At 36.6% G+C, this 19,443-nt stretch overlaps 1 protein-coding gene across 4 annotated transcripts in view; it reads right to left on the bottom strand.

The window, feature by feature from the left end:
* GPC5 (glypican 5) overlaps positions 1 to 19,443 on the bottom strand; it is a 398,962-nt gene that overhangs the window by 298,120 nt on the left and 81,399 nt on the right. For all 4 annotated transcript variants that reach the window (XM_064645992.1, XM_064645995.1, XM_064645994.1 and 1 more), the window contains exon 3: positions 17,858 to 18,552. In XM_064645992.1, the coding sequence (XP_064502062.1) occupies positions 17,858 to 18,552 (695 nt within the window). The remainder of the gene's footprint in view (positions 1 to 17,857; positions 18,553 to 19,443) is intronic.

Here is a 19,443-nt window from a genome sequence, read left to right as displayed (position 1 = left end):
TGGCTAATACAGCCCCTAAACAGATGAGTACCAGTTCTTCAGATCAAGGGGAAAAAAATAAAATAAATAAATAAATAAATAAATTGCCTCCAGTCACAATAAACTGAAACCCCTCTATATACATTCATCTTCCCTAGGAAAACAAGAGAATCCACAGTTATCTATTTCCTGAATTTACAATAAAGTCTTGTTATATTTTACTCTAATAGGAACAAAAAAAAAATAATTTTTACAGTCATAGTGCCTTGGAATATGCATGATACTTGTTTTATGTGTGTTATACATATAAACAGTTTTTTCAAAGTACTGTCTAACAGCTTTTCTCTTTGAGTCAATGTCTCCAGAAATGCATTGTGCAATACTAGGAAATTTGCATTCACTGATACATGTAAATACAAACCTTAGTTCCAAATATAAAATCTTTCTTAAAAATTAATCTTGGGTAAACTTTATACATAAAAATAACATTAAAAGTCAGTAATTATCTGAAATGTCTTTTTAAGAACTTAAGATTTTTTCTCAGTGTTTGAAAATTCTGAAAATTCTACTAAAAAGCATTTGCCCAGCACCATGTACACCTCTGCCATTCTCACAAAGATATGCATGACAGTAATCATACTGCTGAGAACTCAGTTCTGCTAATAACAGCAACAGCACAAAGTTAGCTTACCAGTCTTTAGCAGAGTCACTTACTTATTCAGACATATTTTGTTCAGAATGAGCTACTTCAGCCTGTACAATGGTAATGTCATCCTCTCCATTATCTTTCTCATATCTCTGATGTTCAAACCCCAGGCACCACTGACTGACCAACTGTGTTGGTTCTTCTTTGTGTGTTTGGTACATTTATGGCTCACCCCGCTGAACCCAACCTGGCTTTTTTAACTGTTCAGTATTGTCTGTCACTTCTATGTAACATTTAAATCATTAACTGTATGTGCATGACAAATTTACTTCTGCCTCCCACACTAGCCTAGTCTTCATTACCACCTGGTTTTTTCAGTAAACTTGTGTATATGAAATGGTCATATATTCTTATCTTGCCTTCAGGTGCCTGTTCTGTCTGTGAGCCAAATAATTTATAATAAAAATATTTCAACATTTTGTTTCCCAGAGATGAATACAGTTTCCATAATCATGTCTGCTTCTTTTTTTTTTTTTTTTAATGCGTTCTTTGTATCTCAAGGAATGAGTACCTGTGGTAAATGTAACACCACCTAGTTGTATTTCCTGTGTTTTCTGAAGGACTACAACTATTAGCTGCATTGTTTCTTAATTTTTAGTCTTTGGGCTGCAAAATTAACCTTGCAAGTAAAAATTCATGTAGTGCTATTATTGCTAGTCTTGAGAGACATTGACTGGAATCATAACTTTAAGAGAAGGGGAATGAACTAATAAATTACCATTTTGCATCAATATCTGAGTAGAATGCTTTCTTATTATCTTCCAGTTTCACTAGAATGGTATCCCTTCTGAATGTTTCCACAAACTGAGTGGATTTTTTTTGCTCCAGAAACCAAATCACTGAAGAGTGTGTAAAATGATCCTCAAAGGGGATCAAAAATACCCTGAGAAAAGTGAGACTGAAAAATCACCAGAAATATTATTCAGGAGAAAATTACACATCTCACTGAATTTCAGGAAGAATTAAAGACTGCTATAAAATTTTAAAATAGACAAACCTCAGCAACTTACTAGGAATTTTTTTTCCTTTGGTGAAATGTTCTTAAGTGCTACACAATATTTAAGGACATAAAAGGAAACATCAGAAAATGATAAAACTCCTGATTTTTACAGTTCAGAAAAACCTATTGTCATTATACTCAGCATGCTGCTATTATGCACAATTTGTATGCCACAGTATGATGACTGGGTTAATTAAAAGCTCTTGTAATAACCATGCAGTTAAATTACAATTAGTGCCGCCCATGAACTTTATGGCAGTTTGATTTTGCTTGGTGCAATTCCTTAAAATGTCAACTTACGGTTACTTACAGTTTGGAAAACTGGGGCATCATAAACCTTTATATTTACACAGGACTAGACAATGATGGGAGCATCATATTAATAATGGTCAGACACTGTTCTCTAAGTTCACATGCTCAATATAAGAAATCTGACACATTCTTTGTTTTGGTTTTGGTTTGTGGGGTTTTTTTTCCTCACCACAGAAATTATTCTTTCTGACCTCAGCATTTCTACTGAAATTATTTTACATCACATGACTGAAGCAAACTGAATGCACAGTCCTGTAATGCACTTCAAACTAGATTTGCCAAGTGATTAGTGACGCTGCTACTGTGACAGAATTAAGACTCGGGAATCCTGAGACCCTCTGCTCCAATTTGGGTCATACACTGTTGTGAAATACACAGAAAAGATGATCATCTACTTCTGCAGTGGGTTCATAGTCTTTTTCACTAGTTCTTACTGTTGTGCACAGAGGAAGAGGGAAGAAAAAACTTCTCTGTATACAAAATCTCTTGGGCTTAGACTCAGCTCTAGCCGGGAAGCAGAATCAGGAGTCTGAAAATTGCCCTTTTCTTTATGTTTAACTCTTCTATGTACGTTTTCAAAACTTTAGCAAGCACTGTGAGTTTTTGATACATACATACATATATATATATATATATATACGCATATATATATATATGCTGGATTTCCTGTAAATGAGGTATTTGTCAAGTATTCTCTAGATTGATCCAGTCTTTCAGACCTGCAAGGCATCAGAGTGGCCATAGTCCATGCAAGCATTAAAACACAAATTCGCCACATCCCTTACAGTTAAATCCCCTCAATCACTCCTGAGCAAATGGACAGTTGAAATCTAATAACTCTAAATAAAAGCAAGAATGAAAAGGCAGGCTGGTTGAAAATACATTTGTTACAAATAAAATTGTGGTTAACTTAGTTTTTATTTTCTTTTCTAGAAGTACACAAGTGAATACTTTCTTTGAGAAACAGATTCTTGATGAGTCACAAGCATTTCCAGCACCAGATTACAACTCAAACTACCCAAGATATTCATCCAGAAAAGCAATGAATTAATATTAATTTATAAAGTATCCTTGGTTTGTCTTATTCCAGTTAAACCACAAGAGGGAGCATCAGTATTTCAATATTCCCAAGCACTTCAGCAGCCTACTACCGGTTTTTTTTGCTTGGAACAGTTGCTCATTTAATATCAAATTCCGTTTCAAAGAAAGATGCATTTTGATATGTGAGAAGGTGCACACGTGCATGGAAGAATAAAGTATTCCCTATCGAGACAAAATTCAAGTTTTTGAAAACAAGGAGAGCAATCATGAGGTACAAACATCCATGTTTTCCTTCAGAACACGAAAAAAGGCGTTCACACGAGATTGTTTCAGTAAAGAGTGGTGGAGTACCACCAGTATTTGCAACCCAGAAAAACTATGTAAAAATCGTGTATTATTTCCTTTGCTTTCCTTGCAAATTTTGTGTTCTTTATCCTTCACTAGTTGATTTTAGCAATGTCTTAGGCATACCGAACTAAGCAAGCTCTGGAGTTAGAGCGGCAAATTATGTTTCACACCTAGGCTTATGCATTTTACAGAACTTGCAGGAGAAGTCCAAGACAAGTGAAGAGGCAAACATTGTGAATAAATGCCATGAGAAATAAGAGTAAAGCTGACACTTAAGAGTAATACCTGCTCAAATTACTAAACAATTTATAATAAACTGCAAGTTAAATCTTAAACAGGCTTGCCAGCTAATGACAATTTCAAAGCAATTTTATTCAAAATTGAAATTAAAATCTCAGACGATACATAAAAAGTTGCATTTATAATTTTTCAATGTAGATAAGAGTTGGGAATGATTTCAAACTCAAGAAAGGACAAATCCAATTCAAAGTAAACCCATGAAATGTAAGAGTTTGCTCCACACTCACCAAGATATTGTTGAGGAAACATAAAGGCAAACTGCAGATATACAAAATGAACACCAACCAGCAAAGCAGAGGTAGCCTCATCAGGAAAAATGGAAAGGATTACATGTTGCAAATAATTTTCCATGATATATAAATTGAAGTACAACTTGGAGATACTGAAGTAATTATTCTACTCGGTTGGGCAGTAGTGCAGTATCAGTGCCATTGCTGTACAATTTCTTGGGGAAATGCCCCATCACTGGAAGTGTTCAAGGCCAGGTTGGATGGGGCCTTGAGCATCTGGTATGGTGGAAGGCATCCCTTGCCCATGGCAGGGGGATGGAACTAGATGATTTTTAAAGCCCCTTGCAATGCAAACTATTCTGTGATTCTGTTTCTACCAAATCTTCCATCAAGATGGAGGACCAAGGAAGAGACAAAAATGCTAAGTTTGCAAGCCAGCTTTTTTTAATTAGAATTTTTTTATATGGTTTTGTAAAAGACTGCTGTCCAAGCTGTTGAATTCTAGGAGCCACAGTGCCCAACTTTCATGTGACTGAGACTCATACCCTCCTCCTACCACTACATCTATCAAAACTAGTGCTCCAGTCCTTTTTCTTGAGACTGTTCTCATATCTTATCAGTGTTCAATTATCTCTGCTTTCCTTCATAATTTTGCATGTTCTGATTGTAAAAAAAAATTTAATAGACCATTAAATATGAGCTACTTAATATACTTTTAATTTGTGTCTTCTGGTCTTTAATTACTAAAACCGTAAATGGTTTTAATTCTGCTGCTCCATTCACGAGGGACTAACACTCAGCAAGTCTGGCAGTAAAAACAGTTGCTCCTCTCAAATGAGGCTGGCTGGGAGGGAAGGAAATTATTTTTTTCTTCTTTAAATGGCTTAATGTTAGGGGAAATCCTAATGTTCTTAGCCAAGTAACCCTGTAGCCAGAACACAGCACTGCCAGTTCAAATTCTTCAAAGGCAGTTCAACAAAAAGTGCTTCTTATGAGAGGCTGCCAGCTCTCCCGATCCAAGTCTGCTTCAGTGGATGCCAAGGTGTTTCATTCATGTTCAGTGAAAAACACTCTGTGGTTATCCTCTGAAAAGGAATTATATAAAACCAGCAGTAGCCCTTTCCAAAGATCAGCAGCTTGTGTGTAGTTTGACTGATTTATTTATGTTCTCTTGTGGTTCAAGTATACTTTATTGCTCATTACTTCTGTGTGCCTGCAAGTACAGTTCTAACACAGAGGGATAGCACTGTGTTTTCTTGTCGGATACGGGCAGAATTCTTCATTATATCTAGGTCTAAGTCTATCCAGGGTCACCTGTGTAAACCAAAAGAAATTCAGTAAGAATGTGATTGTCAGTGAAAGCAGAAATGGGGCTCTATAACCTTTATTAAGTATGTTACTCACTTAAAAAAAATATTATAACTTACAAAACATAAAGAATTAGTGAAGGCAAAACAATTTGGCTGCATCAGCATATCTGCATAATGTGTTTGTATTTTGTGGAAGACTGCAATTTATGCTCCAGAACTGTGAAAACCAGAGTGGTTTTGTAAGACTCTGCAACAAAAGTATGCAAGTTAAGAAAATCATGTTCACTTAGAGTAACAGTCATAACGCAATATTTTAGCATAAGATACTGTCAATACCTCTTTAGATAATTGGAGGGTCACCTTCTCATGATAATAAGAATAAAAAAAATCAGAAAAAAAAAAAGAGGATGGAAAAGCCTACTATCTAGTTAGTCAGCATTTCGGAGAATCTAGGTGTTTCTCCTTCATTCTGAACTGCATCTTACAAGATTAGCAGTTTTGCTTCCTGCATCCGTATATTAAGTGTTTCAGTGTCTCCTCACTCTCTTCTTTGAACCTGGAAAAAAACAGGTTTCTTTGAAAATCTTTTGTGACATACAAGATAGTCACTTATTCATACATGTTCATATCATTTCTAGGACCAAAATAGTCCAAAAAGCTCATTTGCTTCAAAATATCTGTATTTGCCCTCAAGAAAAACCTTCCTTTCCAATACAAAGGATTGGTAGTGGTTTAAAGAACAATTGAGATAGCAAAAGTCTGCTCAGCTCAGTAGCTCCCTTTGTAAAGAGTTATTCAGTTTCACAATGAAAAAGGAAGAACAGAGAAAAAAGAAAACATATATATATAGCTTACAGAAAGGATTCTTAGCGTCCTTTGACAGTTGTTCATACCTTTTATTCAGCTTTGGAGAAGGAGTGAAAAGTCTCCTTTCTTCTCTTTTTGCAAATGAGAAGAATCAGACTACACCATTTTCAGCCTCTTAGAGCATCTTCCTTCCCTTCAGTTCAGATGCCCAGTGAACACACTGAGACAAGGCTGCCACAGTACCAGAGTTAGATATCTATCATGTCACCTAAACCCAGAACATGATGGCAGCCCAGACTGTTTACTCCACACCTTCAGACCTCTGAGTCCCTGTGCAGTCAAAGGAAAGAGGAAATCCCTTTCAAATCTTTTGCCTAACAATCTGATAAAAAAGGAGAAAAAACTTGAAGTTTTTCTATGCTTCCCTGACATAACAGATCTCAATCTTAAAAAGGGAGTGCAGCAAATTTGAAACACAGAATCACAGAACCAACTTCCAAATATTCAAGTAATTTCAAATTGTGAAGTGGATTTTTTCAAAACACATTAAATAGGAATGCATAATGCATGCCATGATGTATTCCTACATTATTGACTTGGCAGACTATGTTGAACATATCTTATATAAACCTGCACTACTCCAGCATTACTTGCCAAAACAATGTGTGTATGTTGATAACCATGGTGCGTTAGACTTGGCTGACAGCCAGATGCCCACCCAGCTGGTCTCTCATTCCCCTTCCTCTACAGAACACGGGGAGAAAAATGAGAACAAAAAGCTTACGGGCCAAGATAAAGACAAGCAGATCACTCACCGATTACTGTCATGGGCAAAACAGCCTTACCTTAGGGAAGACAAATTAATATATTGCCAATTAAAAATACAGTACAATGGTAAGAAACAATGTTCAGACTAAAAACACCTTCTTCCTAGCTCCCCACTCCTTCATCCCAGGCTAAATGTAATTCCTTCATTCCCAGCTCTTCTGCCGGCCCCTCAGTCCCTCAAGTGCTGCAGAGGGGTTGGGAATTGGCAATTGTGGTCAGTCCATAACACTTTGCTGGTGCAACTGCATCCCATATAACAAGTAACTCCACTATAGGAGATGCAGGCGAGGAACCTGGGCAATTTGGAAAATTAATTAAAAAAAAAAACACTTCTGAGAAAAGTGTGAGACATGAACTTGATACTGGATTTGAACCTCTTCTCACCAAAGGTAAGAAATATGTCCTCTCTCATTTCCATAAATGAAAGGAAAATTGGGAAAAAAAAGAAGAGGAATTAGAATTGATGTATCTTGAAACTGGTATATTCAAATGCTGAGAAGCTGATGAACGTAGCAACTGACTTTAATTAGACAGTTGTGGTTTCATGGCTTCATGTTCTGCTATTACATTTAAGAAGTTCTTGACAGAAACAAGTGCTTCCAGTGTTGGCCACACATCTGCCAATGTATCATAAACCTTAAAATAAAAGACACCAAGAGGATATTAGTACGTGTATGCACAGCAATGTGTATTAATTTTATTTTTTCTTTCAAATATGCACTTGAGAAGTAATGCCCTGATAAATGAAAGGAGCAGATCATACACTAAGATACATTTTTCCACAACATGTGCACAACTGCATGTATTATTGCCTCTGCTAATATTCTGTGCATGATTCCAAGCCCTGTTTCTACACATCAGAAGCAAGTAGACCAGTTGCACCGTAAAAGGAAACCAATTTTGAGCATAATCCTGCAGCACAAAGCATACAGCTGCCATTCCAACATATAAGAAATGCTCTAAGATGTGATTAGCACTATTTTAATGTTAAATGTTGTAGCAGATATCTTGTTATTAGATAAACACCAATTTCACTTACAAAAAAACAGCATGGGCACTTACAGTAATATATAGTGTGTGATAGGAATGCCAGAAATAAGGGTAATACTTCAAATCTCAGTAAGTGCAAGCTACTGAAAAGTATAGCAAGGATAGATCAAACCAGAAAATATGGGAAAAGCTCTCAAGAAATGTTTAGGTATGTTTAGGTAGGAATAAAGCCTACTATTTAATGAAAACAACTTTTCATTAGTTACAAATAAGCTATAAACACTTGATTTGGTGATTTTCACTTTGTTTTCAGAGTTCTCCATTCTGTTTTCTGATGAACAAAACCCAGTTTAGCTTCAGAAGAAAACTTTTTGATAGCAGCAAGGAGCTTTTCCATGAAGAAACAATGGAAAAGTGAAGCATAACACTAGAAGAATCTGAATTAGATGGAGGTCATGACTGCAGTAGACCAACTTCACGCTACATAAAAAAAATGGCTGATATATAAAAATATGCCATACTTTATTACACAAACAGTACAGTTTTTCACAGCTACAGCTGGAGGCATTTCTGTAAATGAAGAGAAAGGGAAGGTGACGGTCTTCAACTATGTGTTAAGTTAGATATCAGACTTTCTTTTAGAATACCATCATATTAGACTTTAAATCTAATTACTGTTCAGCAGCTTTCACAAATCAGCTTATATTGATCTTGTGAAGTAATTTAAATTCATCAATGTATCAAGTAATTTAAATTCAGCAAAGTAATGATGGCATAGTCATATGCCAAAAGCTTTAGGCAGAACTCCACAATTTTATTTCAAAATCTGCTTTGCTGAAAATGACAGGGTTTGGTTTTTGGCTTTTTTTATTTAAAAAGTATGGAAGAACTATATGGCAACTGGCTTACTTTGTCTTTTACACAGCGCTAATGGGAACACACACTTGCTGAAAGTTAAAGGAGTACAAGATGAGCCCAGATAGATAGTTTGGTGACAGAAACAATACAATGAAGTTTCCCACAATGTCAAATCTAGGCAGTATCTGTGCAATCGTTAAACCAAAGCTCATTTTCCCTTCACAGTTCATCATCAATACTTCCATTTCTCCTGGGAACAAAAGTACCTACTGTTGATATATAGCTTGCCTACCAACTCATTTGAAAACCTCTGTCCTTTGAAAACCCCTGGACTATCACTCTGTTGATCTCAATTTTTATGATCCTGCTGTGGGGAGTTTTATCCAGGCTTAGAGACTGTATAAGGAGAAATTCTTTTCCTTTGACCAAAGATCTCTGAAATTAAAACAGACAGTGTATACTGACTTGAGAAGATTCAGTTTTAACATGCTCACATGGCAGTGTTCATCAGTATGAGATGAGGCCAGTGCCCACATCCTGCACTTAGAACATGAACATGATATATCCTTGCCTTGTCCCTGATGTCCATGTGTGGGCCCTATCCAACCACAGCTGATTCAAAGGGGACAGGCTCTTCAATAATAATATTCACCTTGATACACCCACCTTCTAAAGCATTTCACAGAATCACAGATTTATTTAGGTTTGGAGGAACTTCTTGAAGTCATATAGTCTAACATACCTATTCAATCAGGGTCAGCTACCGTTGATTGTCCAGGTTCATGTCTAGTTGTGTTTCGGATATTACCAAGGATGGAACTCCACAACCTCTCTGGACAACCTACTCCATGGAATTTCATGGTTTTTGATTTCTGCCCATTGCCTCTTGTCCTGTCAGTGAGCAAGGCTGAGAAGAACTTGGCTTTTTCCTCTTCACTGGCTCATATCATGTGTTTATACAGGCTCAACAGTCCCATTTCTTTCAGCCTCTCTGCATATGACAGATGCTCCAGTCTCATGATTCTCTTTGTGGCTGGACTCATTTCAGTCACTCCATATCTTTCTTGTACTGGGTAGTCCAGAACTGGACACAGCACTTCAGATGTGGTCTCCCCAGCGTTGAGGAAAGGGAAGGATCGCCTCCCTCAAACTGCTGGTAACACTCTTCCTAATGCTGCATGGAGTTATTCCTCCTCAGGTGCAAGACTTTTCACTTCCCTTTGTTGAACTTCATCAGATTCCCCTCAGGCCAACTCTGTAGCCTGCCAAGGCCCCTCTGAACGGCACAACCATTTGGTGTACCAGCTACTTCTCTACAAACTTGCTGAGGGTGCACTCTGTCCCATCACTCAGGCCATTAATGAAGATATTAAACAGTATCTGCCCAGTATCAACCCCTGAGGGTCAGAGCACTAGTGACTTGCCTCCAGCTGTACTTTGTGGTACTGATCACAATCCTCTGGGCTCAGCCACTCATCTGGTTTTCAGTCCTCCTCACTGTGCATTTTGTCAGTTTATATTTAAGGGTGTTGTAGGAGACAGTCTCAAAGGCTTTGGTAAAGTCGAGGTACACATCATCCATTGCTCTACCTATAGCCTATCAATTTGGCTGTCCTATGAAGGATATCAAGTTGGTTAACCATGGCTTCCCCTTTGTAAATCCATGCTGATTACTCCCAGTCAACTTCTCAATGTGTTCAAAATGGTTTCCAGGACTGCCCAGGGAAGTGGTGGATTCTCTGTCCCCAGAGGTTTTTAAGATGAGACTGGATATGGCACTTAGTGCTATGGTCTATTAACCATGCTGGTAGGGGATCAAGGGTTGGACTTGATGATCTCAGAGGTCCTTTCCAACCCAGCTGATTCTGTGATTCCATGATTCTATGATTAGTTGTTCCATCACCTTTCCAGGGATGGAGGTAAGGCTGATGGGCCTGCAGTTTCCAGTATTCTCCGTCTTACTCTCTTTGAAGACACTGGTGACTTTTGATTTCTTCTAGTCTCCAGAAGCCTCAGTCTTCAACCTCTCCCAGTTTCCATGACCATTCAAAGACAATTGAGTGGACACATGATGACATCAGCCAGCTGCCTCAGTGCTTGAGGGGGGTTCTTCCCAAGCCTAATGAACTAAGGTATGTCCAGTTTGCTAAAGTGCTCTAAAGTTAGTCCCCAAACTTGTTCTTCTCCACTTCATTGATTCTACAGGCTACAGTCTTCATTGATCCACACCTTCCCCACAGTCTCTGGCCCTTTAATTTCTGAAGGTCAGTCTTACTAGTAAAGACTGAGGCGAAGAGGACATTGAATACCTCAGCCTTTTCTGTGTCTGTGTCACCAGTTCCCCCGCCCTATTCAGCATCAAGCACACATTATCCATACTGGGTCCATCCTGAGGCAGAAAACTCTGCAATCAGCACTGACGGTGCTTCTTTTTTTTTGCCCATACAAAGTGCACCTGGAGCCTTGTGTTACACAGGGCTCTTTTACTAAGGAGAGTGATCCTCCAAGCAATCATGACAAAGGAGTTGGAGCATGTGTAGAGAAGCATGGAAGAGAAGGAAGTTAGGCATTTTAATACGGTAAGTTGTCCTTGCTCTCAAGCTGCTATTCTTTTGCTGCAGCACTGGAGAGCTCCCTCAGAATGAAGCTGTCTGTATTTCTCCTTATTGTGTAAATGCCAGAAAAAGTTGTCTACCCAGCATCAGATGAACCACAGACAAATGTAGTCAGCTATCTGGAAAAGCCAGATAGATATTTGTCTAAACTTAAGTATTTCCAATCAGATAAAGTATACCTAGAATGTCTGCAATATAGAAATTTACTTTGCAGTTTAAATATAAACAATATGTGCAATAGACCAAAGCAGTCATAAATTATACAATGCTGTGTAATATGCTTAATTTGTAAAATAATAAGTGAATAGGTTATTCTATTACAATTGCCAGTTTTACTGTGGCATATACAGTAAATTAGACTGTGAAACTATGTTTTCACATAACTAATTCTTCTTATGTGTAGGGCCTTTGTTTCTTTTTAACCAGGGTTTTGATTTTTATAAAGTGAATAGAATGGAATAGAATAGAATAGAATGAACTATTTCAGTTGGACTAGACTATTATCTAGTCTGACTGTCTGACCGCTTCAGGGCTGACCAAAAGTGACAGCATCTTACTACAAGCATTGTCCAAATGCCACTTAAACACTTAACAGGTCTGGGACATCAACCACCTCTCTAGGAAACCTGTTCCAGTGTTTGGCCACCCTCTCGGTAAGGAAAGGTTTCCTAATATCAAGTCTGAACCTCCCCATTTATAAAATAGTGTTTCAATATTTGTTTTAAAAATAACAAAATTTTGAATGCATCACTTCCAAAAGATATATTTCTTATTTAATTTTATGTTAGTCATAAGAAAATTAAGGTGGCAAGAGCAAATGTACATTGTTTCCTTTTGAAAGTTTCAAAATCCAAAAGTAGGAGTCATGAACAATGCTAAGACTACAAAGCAAGAAAACAAAATCAAAAGAAGCAAAATAAAGATTAAAGCCCTTACCCATTTTGCTAAAGGGTATGCAGCATTCAGTCTTCAAAATCACAGAATGATGAAAGTTTTCTCCACTAATGAGGCCAATTAGATAAACTAGTGGCATAATAGTCACTAAATTTGATAATGAATGCATGTCCCTTCTGTGTACATACTGTTGGGTGAACTGAAACGCATGGAAATAACATTAGAAGACATTCATATGACATTGTTTAGACAGACTGAATTGTATTAGGATGGATATTTCTTCCTTTTTTTTTTTCTTCCTTTACTCTATTTTTCTGAATTTTCAGTTTTATTGGAAACGCTTATTTTCATTCTTCTCTTTTCCTGGAATTTTATTAGATGGATAACTCTTAAGTTTTTCAAATAAAATCAGGGGTGCATATTATAAGTACTGCTTGGAAGTACAGCCTAATATTTCCCTTAGAGAAAAATACTGTAATTATATTTCTGATCGTTATCAAATCAATGATTTCTTTAAAATAGGGACAAAAATAATTATTTTTTAAATAATTTCAAATAGCTCATGAACTTACTCCACCTGATTGACTAATGTACTCTGAGTAAGCAACCAAAGAGCAGTGCCTATAAAGCACTAGGTGTAAAACTGCTGTATTTATAGGCATATAATCATCTAAATAATAGATTTTAGCTACTAAGGAAGTGGGTTCACAGGATAGCTGGTTCAAAAGATCCTCATTTCTTGCATCTCCCTAAGTGCTTTAACTTGTAAAGCTATGAAAGTTACCACATATCCAGGCACAGCACTTCCCACACTTAGAAATGCTGTTAATCTGGTTTTTTGTTCACAATGAAAAAAAAGCTTATAGCTTTCCAAAAATAAAATCTGTAGTTATAATATAGCTTGCAGTTGTATGTTTTGTACATATTTGGGATTACCAAAAGCTATCTTTTCATCACCATCTTTCCAATCCTTTTTCAAACCTAAAATATTAATTTGTTTAGTGCACTTCTACAGCACTTCATGTTCTGGAATGCAATAAGGCTGTGTGACTTTTCACTGGAGACACCCTAATAAAAAGTAGCTACATAAAACAGATCATAGAAGGAATAGAAAAAAATCCCATAAATATTTATAATGCTTGTGAATGTCCCTTTAATGGGAATTTTAAATCTAAAACATCACTATATTACAGCAGTTCTGACTGTTTGTAGCTAGTCATTTAAAAATAACCAGTAAGAAAATACAGCCCTAAATATAGTCTATTAAATTCTTCCTGCTAGTATTCTATGACAGAAGAAAGATGTTGCTTTCTTTACAGTATTTAACAGCTGATTAAAAAAAAAAAGGCAAAACAAAAGTCTCTTTTAACACAATATAATTATGCCTATTTTTTAGAAGACACATAATTTAAGATTTTCTTTCAGTATTAAACTGAGATGAAAGGACTTAAGAACTTCCATAATTTTGATATGTTTGTTATCTGCAACTGTTTGCAAAACTTAGAACACAGTGAAGACATAAAGCTTTTGAAAATCCCATTCTGAATTTTTGTAGGCTTATATTACATGCAAAAGTGCATACAAGAATTTTACCAAACCCGTAGCACAAATTCCTCACTTTCAAAATGAGGAAATGCCAGAATTCCTCTGTGGTTTTTTTTTTTTACTTTTCATGTTGTGTTTCTGATTCCCAATTTTTATATGCATATATAGCTTATAGCCTTTAATATCATGGTCACATACTTAATTTTCCTTCAGATCCCAAAATCATCAGTGCCCAGAATAGCCAATGAACAACTAATCAATATTCCTTTTAATCTCTTTTATTCAACACTAAACTCAGACACCATTGATCTTTTGGGAATCACAAACAACAGTTTCACATAAAGTTCGGAGAAAAGACTTAATTATAAAGCCTTGTGAATTTTCTCTTCTCTCCTTTTCCTTTCCCCTTTCTTTTCAGCTCTTGCCTGACATCAGACTCATCTCACCTCCTCTCAGGTCCTGCGTTTGTTCCACTCCAATGAACCTCAGCCGTGTTACCCGAAGTGTGGCAGCACACGTCTTCAAACACGAAAACAGAACTGTGGCTCAGAGTACAGACAGCTCCCTCAACCAGCTTGACCCTCAGCTGTCAGAGCAGTGTGCACACAGGGAAAGGGGTGGGAACATAAAGCTAAACTGCTCCTACCAGAGCAGGCCTTGGGCAATCCAGAGTGAGACTGGATTAAGTCACTACACTGTCACAGTCACTACACTGTGAGTGACACAGGAACTTGCCCTTCCATGGCATGGGACAGTGTCATTAATCCATGCATAAAGAGAGTGGAAACACACTTATGCTGAGAATAGTAGGCTCCATCTGTACCAAAACTTTGTAAATCTTGCTAAAATCTCTTTGTCCTTCTGTCTGAACACTGACAGTGCCTGAATAACAGAAGAGAGGTAACATGAAACAATTTATTACAACTCGTAAACAAATTACCATAGGATTTTTGTTTTGGGAGGGGTTTTTTGTTGTTGTTTTAGGGGTTTTTTTGCTTGTGGGGTTTTGGTTTTTCGGGGGTTTTTTGTGTGCTTTTTTTTTTTAACATTTATACAAGGTTTAAATGTGTTATAAAGTTCTTATGCATTCATTCCAGCTGTACAGTGCCCTCTGTGGTAATCTCCTTGGCTAAACACAAGCTCAGAGACCAGCACAAAAGAACAGGATGAATCTGCAAGGTGCTCTGTAACAACAGGTACCTTTAGCTGTTACCCAATGCTTAAGAATTACATACCATCTTTTTCAGGCTGTCTTACTAATGCTTCCTGTTCTTGCTTTGTATTATGCAGCTCTCTTAAGCCTATATTACATTATATCTGCAGGAACGTACATGCAGATATTTGCTAAAAAAAAAGGAGTTTGGTCCAACTCCTACCAGCTAAAAAGCATAGAGTCCACTATGCACTGAGCAATACCAGTAGGTAAATGGACATATACAGACTTCAGGAACAGAAGTGTCATTAAATATATATCAATGCGAATGTGTGAAAATACATAAATATGTGAATAGTTGTACAACCCACACTTCCCCACTAGATTCTGCAGAATAGCATAAAATAATGCCCAGGTATCGAGATGATGAACAACTGCTGCACTTATTTGTCAGTCAGCAGAGCTGTGGGAGGTAGGAATTAAAGGTGAATTTGAAACAGGAAGAACAAAGGAAAAGACAAATTCCATCTACAGACAGCATGGCATTGCTCTGCTGACCCAAGCAGAAAAGGGAACAAGTTGCAAATTACCAGAAGAGGAAGCCATGTTATATTGGCATTAGTGGTCTTTCCACATCACACAGAGTTTAAAGTATGAATATACATCAGATTTAAATATTCATACAACATGTTAGAAAAATTCCTTTATGTATGGTAATTTACACAAACATACACATGAACAGAAAAAACTCTACAACTACATGTATCACTAAGCAGGATACTCTGTAGATTCTCATATTAACACTTGCATATGTATATATGATACTTCCAAACATTTAAACATTTTTTTCCCTGTTTGCTTCTTTAAAACTCACAAAATATAATAAAATTCACTTTTAAAACTGCAGAGACTGCCATTACTTGCTTGCTCATAATCATCTTTTCCCTGTCTATTAGAATCACTGATGCATTAGTTGCTTATCAAAACTTGAAACAGTTCATGAGTCATTTCAAAGATAAAATAAATCAATATTAATGAGCCAATTTCAATGGAATTCATGTCCTCTGCATCTTAAAGCTGAAAAACTGTATTTATTACATGTCAGAATTGTCTTGGTACCTAATAAATGGGAAAATATGAAATATACTGACTAATTAGATCACCATTGTTCAAGGGATCATTGCATCATAGTCTTATTTGGTCAAATTAAAGATCAAAGAGAGAAAGGACTGGTCAATTAAAACAGAAATTAACTGAAAGAGATGTTTAGATCTGATGCAGCTTGAGTGAAAAATGAAGAATTTAGGGTAGAAATTTTGGAAGTTATTCTATATCAGACAATCTTAACAGAAGTAAACATATGATCTTCAAACAAACACACTGGTAACAAATATCATTACATAAGAAATTTTAGTATTCTTTACATTGTATGAAGAAAGGGGAGAAGAGAGGCATAGAGTTTTCAGGAGTAACAAAAGCATTTTATTTTGGATCAATATGAAATTTTCATTAAGCCAAAACACTAGGAGGAGGGGTCTTCATCCATTTAAATTTTTTTACTAAAATTCAGTGAAATACACTATTTTGGAGTAAAAACTTTCATATGGAAAACATGAGTGTGCTGAGAGACTTTCAAGTCTGGGTCCATGACAGTTCACTGCTGAAAATCCAAGTCTAAAACTTTTCAAATTAAATTACCCAGGATGAAATAGGAAACACAAGTCCTTCCCTTGAGCCTTTACTTGCTTGTTCTAGCTTGTTCCTGAATATTATAGGCAAAAAAGATCCCACAGAAATCAAAGGAGCAACAGGGTATATCCCTTAAAGGCAACTGTAGCTCTGAAATAACTTGAATTAGATAGACATCAGTGAGCCACTTATGAGCCAAACTGTTAGTGAAAAACCTTTTCCAAAAAAAAAGATGGTTTTTCTCAAGAAGTTCAGCAGCAGGATATTATGGTTCATGTAGCTGGCTGACATAAAGCAGTTAAAATGGGAAATTCACAGACTGAGCAATTTTCCAGTTACTCAGTGACTAAGCAGGATGAAGAATCAGTTTTAATAGACTCTGAGTCTTAGTAAGAAATGAAAAATGCTTTATTTATTATATTAGGTCAAGTTGTTTACTCTCAGAGGTCCTGTCAGCTGCTTAGCAGAAGAAAGTGCTTCAACCTCACGTACTGAGGCAGGCTAGGGCAGTCCTAGAAGTATTACTGCACCTCAGCTGATGCCACGCCACAGGGACACTCAGACGCCCTCTTCAGACCAGTGTGTACCGTGAAACTAAAGACATCTCCCCAAACCAAGTTATCCGATCCAGCATTTAACATAGAATATGCCACTGTCAGTGAAGTCTGAATGTAAGAATACAGAGAAAAATACAATTACAAAACATAATATAGACTAAAAATAATACATGAAAAATTCAAATTTTGGTACTTAACCTTCATAAATTAGAAGTTATACTAGGGTTTTTCCTAATGTGTAGGTAAGTAGTGCACACTTTCCCTAACAGTATCTTAAAATTCTTCATGTCATGCATTCACAGCTAACAAAGCTCTCACATAACTCACTTTTTCTCTCAAGTATATGTAAGGAAGGACTCAGTTTATGTTACAAATGAACTGTGCTACTTCCTCTGAAACCTAAATAATTATGGAAATAATATATGCAAAGTCACAGGTTCTCTAAGGCAGGCCAATAGTATCTAAAATAAGGATTGCTTAAATTTATCATTATGTGCACACAGGATAGCAACGAAGTGATTAAAAACTTTTCTTATGTTCATGAAAAACATTTTTTGTGCTCCAAAAATTGCATTGTAAAATGAAGCTGAACTCAGATACAAACGTGTTCCTCACCATAAAAATGGCCAAACAAGTAAGAATTATCAGTCATACTCTTCCTGCTGTCACTGAGTGTATATAAACCACCTTCTTACCTGCTCAGATAACTCTGGCCCATGGATATGAGCCTGTACCAGAGCATCATTAACAAGCGAATGAAAGTTGAGAAGCACGTGCTCAATGTCGTGTGTTCCACTCATGGCGCTTGAGAGCTCCTCCAGGGACCGAACATATCCCCGCCAGTGAAGATCAATTTCTGCTATGCTGGCTAAGCAGCCCCGGATGATGTTGAGGCAGTAGCCCATGCAGGGCTTGCTCAGCATCACTCCCTGGCAGTGGGGGCAATACTGCATTCTCAGTAAAGCTCTGCTGCAGTCTTTGGAGAAATGCGGGTGATCTGTTGTATTGATCACTTCAATCCCCAAATTCAGAGCCTGCAAGAAAGTCCGGCTGGATAAGAGCGATCTTCCCATTTGTCCTATGGCCTTTTTGGGAATATTGCCAAAGGGCCTGATGTCTCTTCTCGCCATTCGGAGGCACTCTGCATATTCCAGTGAAATGTCAGTCAGCCCGGGGTTAATCACGTGGTTGTAGACTACTGGAAACAGAGTGTCAAAAAATCTATTGACAAATTTCTCTGTGCTAATGTCTGTGCCAAACACGAAGAGTCCAACATCAGTGAAAAACTCCTGAACACGCACAGTAGCCTCAGCAGCCATGTTTCTATATGCAGTGCAGAAAAGTGTGCTTGTGTAATTCTCAGCCAGTCTGATAAGCATTTCAAAGGTTTCTGTAATTAATAAATCAATCAATCAATCAATCATTATTTTTAAGGTTTAAAAAATAAGAAATCAGAGTAATAAGAACTTAAAACAGTTACATTAGGACAACTTACATTTATCCCAAATGAATTTTTGTATTAGAATTTTTGAAGAGAAAAACTTCTCACAAATTATGACAACTGTCTTTTGCATATAGGGAAACACTTTACAAATAATGTTTCGACACAATTAATAATCCATATGTTTTCTTTGCAGATTATATTAAACACAGCCTAATAAAAAGCATCTCCTTGGATGCAGCAGCCCAGAATAGCAAGGACAAAAATTTAAGTCAAACTGATTCTTGGTCTACATGGCTTAAATAATAAAAGTGCGAAGAATATTAAAGGTTTATATGAAAATAGTTATTTTTGTAACTGTAAATTCAGTCCTTTACACAAATTTTGCCAATGCTTTAGATGAAAATTGTTAGGTAATATTAGTAAAATAGTGATGTTTCAATAATCCCTACAGAATTACATTAATAAGGTTTTTATGACCCTTTTCTTTTTTTATTATTACTTTTCCTAGATGAAAACCTAGATGAAAACATCTAAAATGTCTGTCTCAATCCACGGCTGCAGTATCCTATTACCAAGAGCACAAACAGTAGTTGAAAGAATAAACCCGCTGCACATGGATAATCAATAAATTTTACAATATGGTATAAACAATAACAAATCTTCAATAGTGAACTACATTGCCAGTGCCTCAGCAAACCCCAGATGAATGAGTACAATAATCAACTGTATAATCGATTGACTATTTGTACTTTTCTAAACAGGATATTATGATATTGACCTCTTGTGTTCACAATTCCGCATCATGCAGTTTAATTGTTATTTTAGGATTTCTTACAA

Source organism: Pseudopipra pipra, chromosome 2 (assembly GCF_036250125.1).
Source record: "Pseudopipra pipra isolate bDixPip1 chromosome 2, bDixPip1.hap1, whole genome shotgun sequence".
NCBI lineage: Eukaryota > Metazoa > Chordata > Aves > Passeriformes > Pipridae > Pseudopipra > Pseudopipra pipra.
Note: the sequence above shows the minus strand (reverse complement) of the source record. Positions and strands in the feature narration are given on the sequence as shown.